The 16,047-nt window shown below is 40.0% G+C and overlaps 1 protein-coding gene and 1 pseudogene across 5 annotated transcripts in view; one reads left to right on the top strand and one right to left on the bottom strand.

The window, feature by feature from the left end:
- The first annotated feature begins 40 nt into the window (after nt 1-40).
- On the top strand, nt 41-2,414 carry LOC101608236 (annotated as a pseudogene).
- A 5,478-nt stretch (nt 2,415-7,892) lies between these two features.
- The window catches only part of Mms22l (MMS22 like, DNA repair protein), a 184,142-nt gene continuing 175,987 nt past the window's right edge, over nt 7,893-16,047 (bottom strand). For all 5 annotated transcript variants that reach the window (XM_045154267.1, XM_045154269.1, XM_045154268.1 and 2 more), the window contains 4 exons: nt 14,145-14,308; nt 11,261-11,357; nt 9,735-9,902; nt 7,893-8,205 (listed from right to left, as the gene is read on the bottom strand). In XM_045154267.1, the coding sequence (XP_045010202.1) occupies nt 8,115-8,205; nt 9,735-9,902; nt 11,261-11,357; nt 14,145-14,308 (520 nt within the window). In that variant the 3' untranslated portion in view covers nt 7,893-8,114. The remainder of the gene's footprint in view (nt 8,206-9,734; nt 9,903-11,260; nt 11,358-14,144; nt 14,309-16,047) is intronic.

Below are 16,047 nucleotides of genomic sequence, written 5' to 3'. Positions count from 1 at the left end.
TTTCAGAGAACCTTTTAGAAGGAATAAGTCACTTCAATAAATGAAGGAGAATAAAGAAAACTCAAGCCCCTCAGTAGCATCAGCAAACCTGGACCACACAAAACCATGTTGGTACTAGAATAAGAAAGACTTGGCTCATACATCCTCGCAACTCGAAGGCCTCTATCCTGCCACTGAGGCTCGATACTGCCGAGAGGGGGGCTTGCTGTATCTTTGATATGGGCACACGTTTGGGGCTACTGATACCTTGGCAACTGAAATAATTTATTTTCATTGCTTTTATATGTTCCTTTCCTTCAAGCAATTCCCAAGATGTGACATGAACTTGTTGCCTCTTTTTGGCAGAAAAAGTAGAAGAAACACCAAAAAAATGTAAAGATATCATCAAAACAGCTTGTAATTTATTAAATGATATGCAATTTGGCCAGTTTGGAGATGGCCCAAAGGAAGAAGCAATGGTTTTGGAGAGACTCTTACTACAGACTATAAAGTTTGATTTGCAAGTAAAGCATCCATACCAGTTCCTTCTCAAATATGCAAAACAACTCAAAGGTGATAAAAACAAAATTCAGAAGGTGGTCCAAATGGAATGGACGTTTGTAAATGACAGTCTCTGCACCACCTTATCACTGCAGTGGGAACCAGAGATCATAGCAGTAGCAGTGATGTGTCTCGCAGGACATCTGTGCAAATTTGAAATACAACAATGTACCTCCAAACCTATGTATAGGAGACGGTGGGAACAGTTTGTTCAAGATGTCCCTGTTGATTTTAGAAGACATCTGCCACCAGATCCTGGACTTGTACTCACAAGGGAAGCAACAGATGCCTCACCACACTCCTCATCAGCTGCAGCAGCTCCCATCTCTTCAGCCCACACTACAAGTGTCACAAGTACAGCAAGCAGTCACAGGTGGCTCAAGGCTCTGGCCCAGCAGAAGGACTCGCAGCAGCCAGCTCCACAGCCGCAGCAGTGACAACCACCGCCACCACGAGCCCAGCAACAGCAGCAGCCTCCACCATTGCCCAAGAAACCATCTTCACAGCTTAGCCCTCCTCAACAGGCTAAGCGTACCGTGGTTGTTTCTCCCAAAGAAGAAAACAAAGTCACAGAACCACCACCACCTAAAATCCCCAAACTTGAGACCACCCACCTGTCTTTGCCCCCAGCACACCCACCTCCAGACTGGAAGCCTTCCATGGCCACTACCTTAGGTGATGGCAAGCCACCTGGCCCAGTGTAAGCTGGTGACCTCCCCAAAGTCCAGATTCCACCTCCATCCCATCCAGCCCCTATGCACTAACCCCCACCACAGCCACATCGGCCTCCACCCCCACCTCCTTGAGCTACATGACTGGGATGTCCACCACCAGCTCCTACATGTCTGGAGAGGGCTACCAGAGCCTACAGTCCCTAATGAAGACCAAGGGCCCTTCCTACAACCCACCTGCTCACCTTCCCTACCACCCCCATGTCTACCCTCCCAACCCATCCCCACCACCTGTGCCCCCAACCCCAGCCTCCTTCCCCCCATCCATATCCCCCCCTACTCCAGGGTACCCCCCACCTCCAACCCCAACCCCCCCCCATCTGCCCCTCATCCATGCAGTCCCACCTCAACCTCCTCCAGGATTGGGTCTGCCACCGGCTAGCTACCCACCTCCTGCTGTCCCCCCCTGGAGGACAGCCACCTGTGACCCCACCTATCCCCCCACCTGGCATGCCACCTGTTGGGGGAGCTGGGGCAGGCAGCCTGGCTGAGATAACGTGAAGAGTTTTTTAAATTGACATGAGTAGTTTGAGGGGTAAGCATCAGGGTACCTTGTATAATGCTAGACAGTTGGGGTATGGAAAAAAGGGAATATCCTCCCTCATGGAGGGTGGGGACAGAGAGCTTCAGTGTGACCTGGGCAGTGCTTCTTGCCACTTTGACTATACCCAGCTTCCGCTAACATCATCTGAGAGTCCTGCACTGGGTTCCTGTATACTAGTGAAAATGTTAACCAGCCACATTGGTTCCATGAATAGCTTCAGTAAGGAGTGAATTTCCTTCTAGAAATCAGTGCCTAGTTCCTAAAAACTCAATTTTCAATAGTCCTATCCCTTCTGCAGTCACGCTGTTATTGTTTCATTCAGGGGCTTCTCTGGAGCCCCTGCTACCTGTAGTTTTGCATCCTTTGTCCACAGTCATCGGAAGGGCTGTCTTATTGGATGGCTTTTTTCTTTTCTTCCTGGGAGAAGGGGAGAAATGTACTTGGAAAGTAATGTATGTTTACATCTCTTTGCAAATTCCTGTACATAGAGATATATTTTTTAAGCATGAAGGTAACAACATACTGTGAATTCCATCTTGGTTACAAATGAAACTCCTTAAGTCAGATACCCAAATAAAATCAGCTCTAAAACGAAAAAAAAAAAAAAATTTAAAAATATATACTGGATTACTAAATAAAGTACATAGAAATAAAAAAAAAATACATACTGGGGGCTGGAAAGATGGCTAAGCAGTTAAGGCATTTACTGCAAAGCCAAAGGACCAGGTTAGGTTCCCCAGGACTCATGTAAAGAATCACAAGGTGGCGCATGCATCTGGAGTTCATTTGCAGTGGCTGGCGGCTTTCTTTCTCTCAATTTTTTTTTTTTAACTGCAAACAACTCCAGACGTGTGTGCACCCTTGTGCATCTGGCTTATGTGGGTCCTGGGGAATCAAACCTGGGTCCTTTGGCTTTTCAGGCAAACGCATTAACTACTAAGCCATCCCTCCAGCCCATCAAATAAAATATTTTTTTAAAACAAGATATACTGAGGATAGGTAAGTGCAGCCTAAAGTTATGAAATTCTTCTAAGGCAAGCGAACTCAAAACTCAAAATTTCTGTGATGGTTCTTCATATTTTTCTTCCCTACATGGAAACTTCTAATTAAGTAGTAATTAAACTGGTTTAAGTCAAAAAACCACATCTTAATGTCTGATGAAATAGTTTATCACAGATGACCCTCAATCATCTTTTATAACTGGATTATTGGGTGATTAATAGACATTTGAATGAAATGCTTTCATAGCTAAAATTACATCTTTCTTCCTACTTATGTCTTTTTTTTTTATACGTACAACATTTCAAAAAGAACAGTGTTACAAGCTGTCAAACTGAAAAAGGCTGAACATAGAGTGAAAATGGCATTCAGAGCAGGCAGCTGTGAGGAGTATTTGAAAGGAAACTTGAAAGAAAAGATCTAGTTAGGTGTCACCAGAGTCCCAGTCTGAAAACTCTGAATGGCAGCCAACAATGGGAACTGGCAGCCAAGGACATGGTGCATTTTTATTGTAGTTCTGGACACAGTAATATTTTTGGAACACTAATCTTAGAACCTTATGTAGGATAAACTAGGAATGCAGACCATATGTAATGAAATAGCTTGAGGGACTCACAGAAAACATCTGGATGCAAAGAAAAGACCAGAGGATGTAAGAAAAATACCCAAGAGTCTGTACTGGTGTCAACCAAACATAGAGACAAATGAATCTCAGATGCCTGAAAGCTTTCATGGCTAAGTGAACTTGGGGAAAAGTATTATTCTCAGGGTAAAGATGAAAGCAGGATACAGTAAGTGGCATGGTCAGCTTATAATATTGCCCTGAGAATTCAGGGGATCCAACTAGCAAATCTGAGAGAAATGAGCACTAAAAATAAATTTACCAGACAAGATTATGAGGTAGTGCTATCTGTTCACAATCATGATGTTGAGACAGAATGAGAAGGGTCACAGCTTACCACTGGGGACAAGAAAGAAAAGACAAGCAGGACTAAGCAGCATCTGAGATGGGAAGGGGGAAAAAAATGTCAATGTCACACAGAGGACAAAGGACAACAGAAATGAGAACCCTCCCTCAGATTAGAGCAGAAGAAAATGGAGTAACATCACAGTACAGAGGAAGCAGGCACAGAAATTTCAGGGGAAAACAGGTACAAGAATACAGTGAAGTCAAGATGGAAGAAGGCAAGACTGTAGTAATAAGTGAAGGGTCAATGAGGGTTTTCAAGAAAAGGAACTGAGCCAACTGATAAATCCTAGTGCTGGGGAATGTAGGACACTAAGTAGCATACACAAGGACCCATGTTCAATCTCCAGTACCACAAAAAGGGAAAACCAATCCAAAACTAATGCCATGTGGCTTCTTTGAAATCTTTCTTACACATAAATACCAAACATATGACTGTTTATATAGATAGCTTTTCCTTACTGGTTTCTTTTTCCCTGCCCCCCACGTCCCTTCCCCCGGAAGTAGGGTTTCACTCTAGTCCAGGCTGACCTGGAATTCACTATGTAGTTTCAGGGTGGCCTTGAACTCATGTTGACACTCCTAACTCTGCCTCCTTAGTGCTGGGATCAAAGTCAGGCGCCACCATGCCCAGCTTCTTTAAAGGAGAGACAGAATGGACACACCAGGGCCTCTTGCTTTTGCAAATGAATGCCAGATGCATGTGCCACTTTGTGTATCTGGCTTTACATGGGGCATGCAAGCACCTTACTTGCTGAGCCATCTCTTCTGCCCATAATTCTCTCTTTTTTTTTTTTGGTTTTTCGAGGTAGGGTCTCACTCTAGCCCAGGCTGACCTGGAATTCACTGTGTATTCTCAGGGTGGCCTCGAACTCATGGTGATCCCCTTACCTCTGCCTCCAGAGTGCTGGGATTAAAGGCGTGCATCACCACAACCGGCTCCATAATTCCTTTATTGTTTTTGGAGGTAGGGACCCACACAGGGATTAAAGGTGTGTGCCACCACACCTGTCTGGCTTAAAAAAAATTTTTTTTTTTGAGGTACAGTTTCACTCTAGCTCAGGCTAAACTGTAACTCACTCTGTAGTTCCAGGCTGGGATCAAAGTCACAACAATACTGATTTTTCAAGCACAAATCTTAATTATTCTTAGAACCTGGGCCTTAGTGTGCAATTACGTAGCTGCTTAGAACTTTCAAACTCTAAGAAGTAAGGTTTTAAAATATAGCTTCCCCCTTGGCTTATTGAGACAGGGTCTCACTCTGTATGCAGCCCAGACTTGTCTAGAACTAGTGGCAATCAATACTGTTTCACCTTCTTAAGTTCTCTGATTAACAGCATGAACCACCACACTGACCTCCTTCTCAATTTATCTTTTAACAATTTTCCCCTGAAAATCAATCATTACCCCCCCCCCACTTTTTATATTATATTATTTGTTTTTGGAACAAGAGAGCAAACCTAGGGCCTCATACCAAGTGCTCTATCACTAAGCTAAATCCCCAAGCCCAGTAACAACCTTTTTGAAATGCATTTAAAGAGATAAACTCCCTTAACTGTTGAACTTTAAAAGCAATATACTAGTAGCTTTTGCAATATACTAGTAGCTTAGTAAGTCACTGTCATAATAAAAAAGCTTTCTAGTATGAAGTCTAATATTAAGCACCCTTAAAGAATAGCTTTATTTCATTTGTTGAAGTAATGACAGTATAGGGAGAAACTAGACTATTTCATCATTATAAAAATAACACAAATGCCTTTGAATTTTCAGATTAGTTTAGACTAGAATGTTGATTACATTTTTAAATATTTATTTGTTCATCATGACACAGTTTTACTGTTTTTCTGTTGATTTAAACTGGGTAAGTGACCAAACTGCATGCTAATCAAGTGCTCCACTGTTATACCTTGAACCTCTATTTCTTTTCTATTATTATTATTTTTTAAGGTAGGGTCTTACTCTAGCCCAGGCTGACCTGGAATTCACTAAGTGGTCTCAGGGTGCCTCACACTCATGGCGATCCTCCTACCTCTGCCTACCAAGTATTGGAGTTAAAGGCATGTGCTACCATGCCTGGCTTCTCTATTTCTTTTCTAAAGATACTTTTTGTACTAGAAGATAGTTGAAGTATTTGCTTCCTTGAAGAAACAGTAAAAGCATGTAAAGACCACAATCTCAAGAAGGAAACAAAACAAAGTTAAAACATTACATGGAAGAAAACATTGAAAAACATTCCTTTGGGAAATTGGGATCATTCATTTAAGACCTATCACTGCAAAAAGAAAATTGGCAGACATCTTTTCCTTTTATTCTGAATATAGTAATCATGTCTACAGACAATTTTACATACATTATTCAGTTGATTCCTATAATACTGTGAAATTTAAAAACAGACATTCTTGAGCTGAAGAGATGGCTTAGTGGTTAGGCACATGCCTGTGAAGCCTAAGGACCCAGGTTCAATACTCTAGGTCCCACATAAGCCAGATGCACATGGTGGCATATGTGTCTGGAGTTTGTTTGCACTGACTAGAGGCCCTGGCATGCTCATTCTCTCTCTATCTCTTTCTTTCCTCTCTCAGTGTCTCTAATAAATAAATCCTTAAAAATAGACCTTCTTTTTCCTCCATGGAGGAAACAGGCTGAGAAGGGTTAGGAAACCTGCTCCAGGAGGAAAGGCTGGACTGAGACACATACCATAGTACTGAAACACCGCCTACCAAGTCACGCCCTCCAGAGGCCCAATTGGTAACATGAGCAACAGGGAAGAGACACTTAAACAGCTGAGAGACAAGAGATGCTAAAGAAAAGGAGGCTGTATAAAAGCAAGATGGGCTGGAGAGATGGCTTAGCGGTTAAGCGCTTGCCTGTGAAGCCTACGGACCGCGGTTCAAGGCTGGGTTCCCCAGGTCCCACGTTAGCCAGATGCACAAGGGGGCGCACGCGTCTGGAGTTCGTTTGCAGAGGCTGGAAGCCCTGGCGCGCCCATTCTCTCTCTCCCCCTCTATCTGTCTTTCTGTCTGTGTCTGTCACTCTCAAATAAATAAATAAATTTTTAAAAAAAGAGTTTAAAAAAAAAAAAAAGCAAGTAGAAGCCAGGCGTGGTGGTGCATGCCTTTAATCCCAGCACTCGGGAGGCAGAGGTAGGAGGATCACTGAGAGTTCAAGGCCACCCTGAGACTACAGAGTTAATTCCAGGTCAGCCTGGACCAGAGTGAGACCCTACCTTGAAAAACCCAAAAAACAAAAAACAAAAAACAAAAAAAACCAAACAAACCAAAAAGCAAGTGGATTGATGTTAGTAATGGAAATGTTTCCAGAGTATTAGTTCTGTCTTCAAAGGCTCTATCTTGCTTCCTTCTGATACATCTTTTAATGGCAACTATGGAAAAAAAGAATGAGAATTGAAAAGCTATCTGGTAACTCATGAAATGTATGCTTAAGTGCTGGGAATAGGTTTAAAAACTATAAAACGTTACCTTTACAATCATTCAGTCAGAATTAATGTAATTCCCAGGAGGGTTAAGTCTACTTTGTATGGCTTTTACTTATTAATTTTGCCTTATAGTGTTAGAAAATAACATCTCCCCAAACAACAATAAAACAGACAAGATGATAAGGTAATTTGGAAAAAACCAAAAGGGGCTGGGAAGATGGTTCAGAGGTTAAAGGCCCTTGCTTGCAAGGCTGATGACCCAGGGTTCAATGGCCAATCCACCCACATAAGCCAAACACAAAAAAGCATCAGCACAAAAGTTGTAAGGATTAAAAACAAGAACAAAACAGAACACACCACTCAAAGCCAGAAAGTGGCATCACAGTAAACAGTTGGGGATGGGACTGGAGAGATGTCTTAGTGATTAGGGTGCTTTTCTGTGAAGCCTAAGGACCCAGGGTTTGGTTCTCCAGGTCCCACATAAGCCAGATGCATAAGGTGGCACATGCATCTGGAGTTTGTCTGCAGTGGCTAGAGGCCCTGGTGCACCCATTCTTTCCCTCCCTCCTTCTGTCTCTAACAAATAAAAATAAATTAAGTTTTTAAAACTTTTTAAAAAGTTGTAGATGATCAATACAAATCTGTTTAATCCTCACAGACAGAAAACACTACAAATCAGAAAAGTGTTCTTCAGTTTAATGAAAATCTTTTCAACATAGAGCATAGTTTGCACATTCCAAGGATCCTGTTAGTTATTACTAACTTTTATTCCTTATTTACATACTTTATACATATAGGTAAAATTATTTTTAGTAGAACATTATACAATTAATTAAAAGTACCAGTTGATATGGTACAAAGTAGCTTCAGACAGAGATAATCAGTACACAGGGAAAATCATGAAATACACATCTTTTCATTTTCCAGCTTCTGCTTCTCTTTTTGTCCCACCTGTCCCAGGTAAGATAAAAGTTTGCTATATGCATCCCTGTTTAAGGAAGGAAAAAAATATTTATTACCCTCCTGAATTATTTATGTGTTTACACACATTAAGCTTGCTTATTTGTGTCTGTGCTTATCTAAGTACAGTGTTTAAAAACAATGCTTTGTACACTGAGTGAATAAGCCTAGATGTTAGGATTCATTCAGGTTGTTTTAGTATGAAATACACACAAAATAAGGGTTAAAGTGGTGTAAAAGATTATTACAGGTCAGTGTCATAATAGAGTACATACCTAATTTTCTCCTTTCTCTTAAAAGTAACAAAGACTGAAAGACAGTGTTTCTCCTAATATTAGATTCTCCAGTACTTCCTTGTATTTGGAGTATGTTTAAAGAATTGTTACACCTAGCAATTATTTTGAAAGTACCAATTCAGAATCTGTAAAACCAGTCCTATTACTGATAAGCCTAACTACACAAAGTGGTATGTTAGCAGATGGGTGTCCCATTAACATGTTGTATTAGGGTGGTTCCACAAAAAGACCAGACTTTTCATAAACATCTCGTGAGTTTGTTGCATGCATGTTTTATGTCATGAAGAGCATTTTTTTCTCTGTAAAAATTCTAAGGGTTACCAAGTAACTGTGTAAGCAAAGAGAAAGTGGTTTCTGTTTTGTCTTTTTATACTTTCACTTACTCTACTGAGAAGATGGATTGTTCTAGTGAGCAAAGGTTATAATCAATGATCATATCTCCAAGGAAACTGGGATGTGACATTACATAATCAAAATGTTTCAACTAAAAACTGAAATGTGTATATTTAATAAACAGATAATACTTGCATAATGTGAATAACCCGACTGATTCTGTGACACTTCATACATAGATGTCTATGAACATCACGTTAGTTGTGGTGGTTCACCCGCAGACCCTACAATCAGTAGGCTACTGTAGGAGGATTGCTGTGAGCTTGAAGCTAGCCTGGGCTATAGAGTGAATTCTAGGTCATCCTGGGCTAGAGTGTGGCCTTTTCTCAAAATAAATAAAATATAAAATAGCAATCTACTAGCAACAGTGCTGACTCCTCTAAAATAATCTTTCTAGAACTACAGGCTTGTTCTGACAGGCTGCATTTCTCTAAATAGCCAACTATCTTTGGGGAACAAACCTGTAAAGAAAAAAAAGCCCATGTTGTTCCAAAGCTCACACTGTCTGGGTCACTTCCTTTATTCACTAGTTACATGACACAGTTGGCAAGAGATGAAGTGAACTCAAAGGTCACAGTTATCATTATGGAATTCTGATATCACTTCTAAATAAGGGACTCTAGATAAGCACTCCTGGAAGATGGCACTTTAGAACAGACAGCATGGAAATGGAAGTAGAACTCTGTTAAGTTTGCTGATAAGACACACCACTTTCTAATCATATTTTACAGAACCAATAAACCTTGGATTGAAGCATTTTCTAACTCCTAAGAATATTTAGGGGGGATAAGAAAAGCCATTTTTATACAATGAAACATAGATCTTATGATAACTGTTAAAAATAATGTAATTAAATTACTGAACATACCTTTGGGCAATATTTCTGCCAAGGCCCCATTTCAGCTCTGAATCCTTCAGAGACTGAGTGAGAGTAGGAATCAAGTGGATAACAATTTGCTGGTCCAGCGTGGCTACTGTCTCCAAAATGCTGTAAACTTGGTAACTGTATCTCATGCCATAGTCCTGGATTAACTGTCTGAAAGTATAATTAGAAGTTTAAGAAATGGGGCAATTCCTTGGGTCAGTGTATACATTGCAGGCAGCCATATGTAGAGCACAAGAAAGATCATTTCATGAAGATGGCCACAAGAATCTATACCCAGTGAAGATTGCTATTAACACTGTTGGTTTGCTTGTGAAGACACAGTCTACTTATGTAAGCCTAAGCCTCGCTTCAAACTCCTGATCCTCTTGCTTCAGCTTCCAAGACTGTGGGGTTCACAAGTATATGCCTGGCTTAACGGCACCTTAACATACAATAAAACTTCCTATTTCAGTGCTAGGCAAGACCAGAGTGATAGGGGAGGGTAAGAAGGGACAGAAGAGTTGGCATCTTGGGAAGGAGGATTAATTGGGGGTGGGGGAAGATGTAATCCTAGGGACTTTACAACTGAAGTGGGAATGTGAAAGACATTATGAGAGAACAGTCAGGTTTCTTAAGTGTTGTTTAGCCTATTGTATCTCCCGATCAAACAGTACAATTATCTGCATAGAAACTTATTTACTGAGAAAGTTATTTATGAACAGGAAACTTCATAAATACAGTCTTTATAAATAAAGCCTATATATTTTAACCATGTATTTAAAAAATTCCTGTATCTCTGACTGATTAAAGATAAAGCTTAGGAAACAGTATAAAATATTCAGTCTTTTCTCTCCTATAGTTTTATAATTTTCATGAATCCATTGGAATAAAGCAAGTTGTTAAAAGCAGAGTGACAATTATGTAACGAGAAAAAAAAAATGAATCAAAGACCCAACACAAACAGAATAGTTTATTATGGGGTACAAAGGAGAGATATGTTTAGTCAAAGTAAGTGGATAGAAACCTGGAGAGAGAAAGCTTAAGAAACCACCCTACCGACAGTACAGGCAAGATTGTGAGAGGGCAAAGCAGGGCACTGGCAGGGGTCCTCAGACTTAAGCACATCTAGTACCACAAACCATCTCTCACTCAGAGGACTTTCTGAAGCTACAATATCTAAAGCAAGTCAGAGAACTAGAGACTTTTACATTGCATCGGAGTAGCATGTTTAAGCAAGTTCTGAAGGCCTGTGCACCTGTCATCATAACTTACCATACTAGATTTTTATTCTCAAATACATTCAAGACTCAGGAAATTCACAAGTAATTTCAAGTTAGCTCACTTATCTTTCTCCCTGGCACTTTTATTTTTCAATACAATAACACAATGTAGCACTGCCAAAAGTACAACTGAAATACTATAAACAAGTAGTAACACATTATGTTTTAGATAATTAGTGATATGAAAAGCATGCTGGCTGTCAAAAGGCTGGCATCATCGCCTTCCCAGTTGGCATATTTTCCAGTTACCTAAACAGAGAAGTCAGCTGGGTGGCAGGTTCTCCTTCTGACCCCACTTGGCAGGTTTTTACCATGCACTGCAGGTTCTCTGTGGCCAGCCTTTTAACTAAAAGGAAAAAATTATAGTATTATTCACTGTGTCTGAACTGACCATCTGGATCCATATTTTTAACATTCTTGATTTAAAAAATATGCTGTTTTCTTCAAGTATGGACATGTGTTTTTCAAACCCTTTTATTGACAACCTCCAACCATATGCACAATGTAACCTAATCATAATTCTCCTCTCCCTTCCACTGAACCCTTGCTTCTTTCCAACTAGTCTCTCTTCTATTTTTAGTTGACCTTTGTTATAAACTAAGTAATCCTATTTGTTGTTTAAAGTAACACCTTTACTATTATATTCTACATACTATGTAATTTGCCCATTTAAAAGTCTCATTCATTCATTACAGTTCAGCCACTTTTGGTATTTACAGAGATGTACAACTATCATCACAGTTAGTTTACGAATATTTTCATTATCTCAACAGAAAACTATACCCTGTAGCTTCTAACTTAATTTCCTTAAGTATAAGCACTTAATCTACTTTCTATCTCTGGGATGAGAGTTGATAAAATCAAATCTGTATGAAGCTATTCAGAATGTCACACAATTTCAAACTTATGATCTGCTTGCTTCTATTATTTTCCATACAGTATTTCTGGCCTGCTGTTGATAATATGTAAGTGAAACCACAGAAAGCAAAACTGTGGCTAAAGAATGATTACTATGTTATCTGTTCTGTATAAGCAAATGTTGTATTACATACAAAGCTTTTAGTGCAAAGTTTTTTGTTGTTGCTCTTTTGCTTCTTGAGGTAGGGTTTCACTAGCACAGGCTGATCAGGGATTCATTATGTAGTCTCAGGGTGGCCTCAAACTCATGGCGATTCTCTTATCTCTGCCTCCGAAGTGCTGGAATTAAAGGCATGTGCCACTATGCCCAGCTATTGCAAAGTTTAAACAACAGTAAAATTTCTAAAGTCAGAGAGTCTCTCTGCAGATATCCCCCAGTGCAAAGGTTGCTACCATGAAGAGAGGGTATTGTTCAGAAATGTAACTTACTTTTCGCAAGCTCCAAATTGTGAGTGGCCATTACTTTTTTTTGGTTTTTTTTGGTAGGGTTTCAATCTAGCCCAGGCTGACCTGGAATTCACTCTGTAGTTTCAGGGTGACCTCAAACTCACAGCAATCCTCCTATCTCTGCCTACCCCCGAGTGCTGGGATTAAAGGCATGCACCATCACGCCCAGCTGACATTATTATTTCATTTTATTTATTTATTTATTTATTTATTTATTTATTTATTTACGTGTGTGTGTGTGTGTGTGTGTGTGTGAGAGAGAGAGAGAGAGAGAGAAAGAGAGAGAGAGAGAGAGAGAGAGAGAGAGAGAAGGTGTGTGTGTGTGGGGGGGTGGGAATAAGAAAGGACATGCCAGAGCTTCTTGCTGCTACAAACAAACTTTTGGCACAAACACCAATTTGTGCATCTGGCTTTATGTGGGTACTAGGAATTGAACCTGTGCTGATAGGATTTGCAAACCAGCAACTTTAACTGCTTAGGCATCTTTCCTGCCCAGATATGTAAATTTTAAATATTAAATTAGTGTGGATTGAAAATATACTTTTTTTTTGTTGTTGTTTTTGAGGTAGGGTCTTACTCTAGCTCAGGCTGACCTGGAATTCACTCAGTAGACTCAGAGTGGCCGCAAACTCACAGTAATCCTACCTCTGCCTCCTGAGTGCTGGGACCACCCCGCCCGGCTCATACATTTTTGAGATAAAGTAGAACATTTCAAAAAGAGTCATCTGAGCTTCCCACAAGCACACCAGACACTGCCCTCAGATTCTTCAGGTATGCCTGCATTCATTTATCTTAGCAGTTAAAAGTATTTAGATAAAGGGACTAGAGAGATGGCTTAGTGGTTAAAGCATTTGCCTGCAAATCCAAAGGACCCAAGTTTGATTCCCCAGGACCTATGTAAGCCAGATGCACAAGGTGGTGCATATATCTGGAGTTAGTTTATAGTGGCTGAATGCCTTGGCATGCTCATTTTATCTGTCAAGTACAAAAAATAAAATAAAAAATTAATTTAAAAAGTAGGTGGAAGTCAGGCATGGTGACACATGCCTTTAATCCCAGCACTTGAGAGGCAGAGGTAGGAGGATCTCCATGAGTTTGAGGTCCCCTTGAGATTATAGGGAGAATTCCAGGTCAGCCTGGGCTAGAGTGAAACCCTACCTCGAAAAACCAAAAAAAAAAAAAAAAAAAAAAAAAAGTATTTAGGTGGAAACATTAGGAACCATGAACAATCCATTCTAACAATAAACACACATCCCTCCCATTTTACAAAAATAGACAAAGTACACTCCTTTAGTTGAATTCCATGACTTTCTTCTGCAATTCCCAATAACTTACTAAGTCATGTTATGGTGGGGATTTAAACAGTCACAATTTAACACAACCACTAAGGCTGATGAGATGAACAAACACTGGAGTCAGAGGGTCTTTACAGGCTTTCCCATGTTGGCCAAGGTACTTGGACTTTGCAAGCTGCACGTGGTGCTGGACTGACACACACCAGCATTTTGGAGAGGCTCGCAAGTCTAATCAAAGGAAGCAACCCTTGGAAGAACTATTTTCCTCCACCAGGTTTGGGGTAGGATAGACTACAATGTGTCAGTACATGGTCATGTTTTGATAGTCTGGCTTAGCTTTGTATACTTATTTTGATTCACTATCCATGACATATATGAAAGGAAAGAAAATAACCATGCATCATATCTATCAGTTTAAATCCTGGGATAGAGTGTTTTTAACTTGTGAACAGAACAAGATTGAACAAACTGACCTTGGGGTTCACTGACCAACACTAAACATTTGAAGACTCCAGGGAGCAGAAATTCAATGTCACCAACACCCACGTTAGTGTCCTTGAAGAGCTGGAGGATGAAGGCCAAAACGGATGCTAGGCGAGGAGGGGGTGAGGAGCCTTTAAATTCAAGGTAGGATTTCCTGGAAAGAAATAAAATTTTGTTCTTTTCTTCTAAAAGCTTCAAATGAGAAGCACCAAGTGCTATATATTTTAAAGATACTGGAAAACTGACTCCCCAAATTAATAAAAGCAGTTGTGTTAAAGCACATATACTTTGTCATACTATCTTCAAACCTAAGATTTTTTTAAAGCAATGACTATATGCCAGTATGACTGTAAGATGTAAGGGGTAAAATCGAATATAGACAAACTAAATTTAAAGCAACCCACTTGTGAGATGAACTTAATCAAAACCTAATGACTAATCTGCTTTCTTTACTTTCTAATATATGTCTGATCCTCTTATCAGTTACCTCATGCTCCAACATTTTCCTCTAATGTCAAATTTGCATAAATAAATCTCTCTTCATATTTATTTGTTTAGACTTCAGGAGGGTCTCAAGTTTCTGAAGAAATAAAAAGAACCCTAGGAATCAATGCATAGGCCCAGGTTTACCTCCTTCCTCAAGTATGACAAAGAATTTGAGAATTAACTTAGGATTTAGATCATCTTCCAGGGCAAGTTACTTGTAACATTATTATCCCAACAGAGCTTGTAAGGACAATAATTTATCTTATCTTTGCACCCAAAGGTTCTGGTCAGTACTGCAGAATGAATCAAAGTCAGAATTAGTGGGGATGGAACTCAGGACCCTTGTATGTACTAGACAATGTCTCTACCACTAAGCTACAATCCCAAGCCCAATACTACTGAATCTAAACCAAATGTTCCTATCTACTCGGAAGCTACCGTTGTGAGACACAGAAATCACTAAGTATGATAAACTCCTTTAAAGCAGGAACTATATTTCAGTAGTTATTTCTTGTCTGTGTGGTAACTTCCAACATTTTGTGGTAGATTCACTCATTCTTTGAGGCAAGGTTTATTCTATTTTGCTCACTGTTAAATTTTTAATGCCATGAATTAAATATTTACTTGGCACCTGTGTTAGCACAAATATAGAAATAAGCGTCTAAAATTCTTTTTTTTAAAAAAAAGAATTATTTATGAGAGAGAGAATATGGACATGACAGGGTTTCTAGCCATTGCAAACGCATTTCAGATGCATGTGCCTCCTTGTGCATGTGGGTACTGGGGAGTCAAACCTGAGTCCTTAATCTTGGCAGGCAAGTGCCTCAACTGGTGAGCCATCTCTCCAGCCTTAAACTTTAGGTTTTTAAAAAAATATTTTATTTTTATTTATTTATTTATTTGACAAGAGAAAGAAGGAGAGACAGAGAATGGGCACGCCAAGGCCACCAGCCACTAAATGAACTCCAGACATGTGTGCCCCCTTGTGCATCTGGCTAACATGGGTCCTGGGGAATTGAACCTAGGTCCTTTGGCCTTGCAGGCAACCACCTTAACTGCTAAGCCATTCCTCCAGCCGTAAGGTTTTTTTGGTTCTTTGTTTTGTTTTTTAAAGGTGTGATCCAGGCATTTTCGCACATGCCTTTGGTCTCAATACTTGGAAGGCTGAGCTAGGAGGATTTCAAGGAGTTCCAGACCACCCTGGGCTACAGATTGAGTTCCTGGTCAGTGTGGGTTAGAGTAAGACCCTGCCTCAAAACAAAAAACATGATGACTCCTTATTTGGTGGAAAAGTTAGACCTAACAAAAAATCATCACAATCTGTAATTGGTGTTTTGATGGGAATTTAGAGGAAGAAGTCCTAATGCAAGTGGACTTCAAAGCACTGAGTATAGAATGAAAGAAGTC

The sequence above is a fragment of the Jaculus jaculus genome, chromosome 7 (genome assembly GCF_020740685.1).
Source record: "Jaculus jaculus isolate mJacJac1 chromosome 7, mJacJac1.mat.Y.cur, whole genome shotgun sequence".
NCBI lineage: Eukaryota > Metazoa > Chordata > Mammalia > Rodentia > Dipodidae > Jaculus > Jaculus jaculus.
This window is presented reverse-complemented; position numbering and strand designations above follow the sequence as displayed.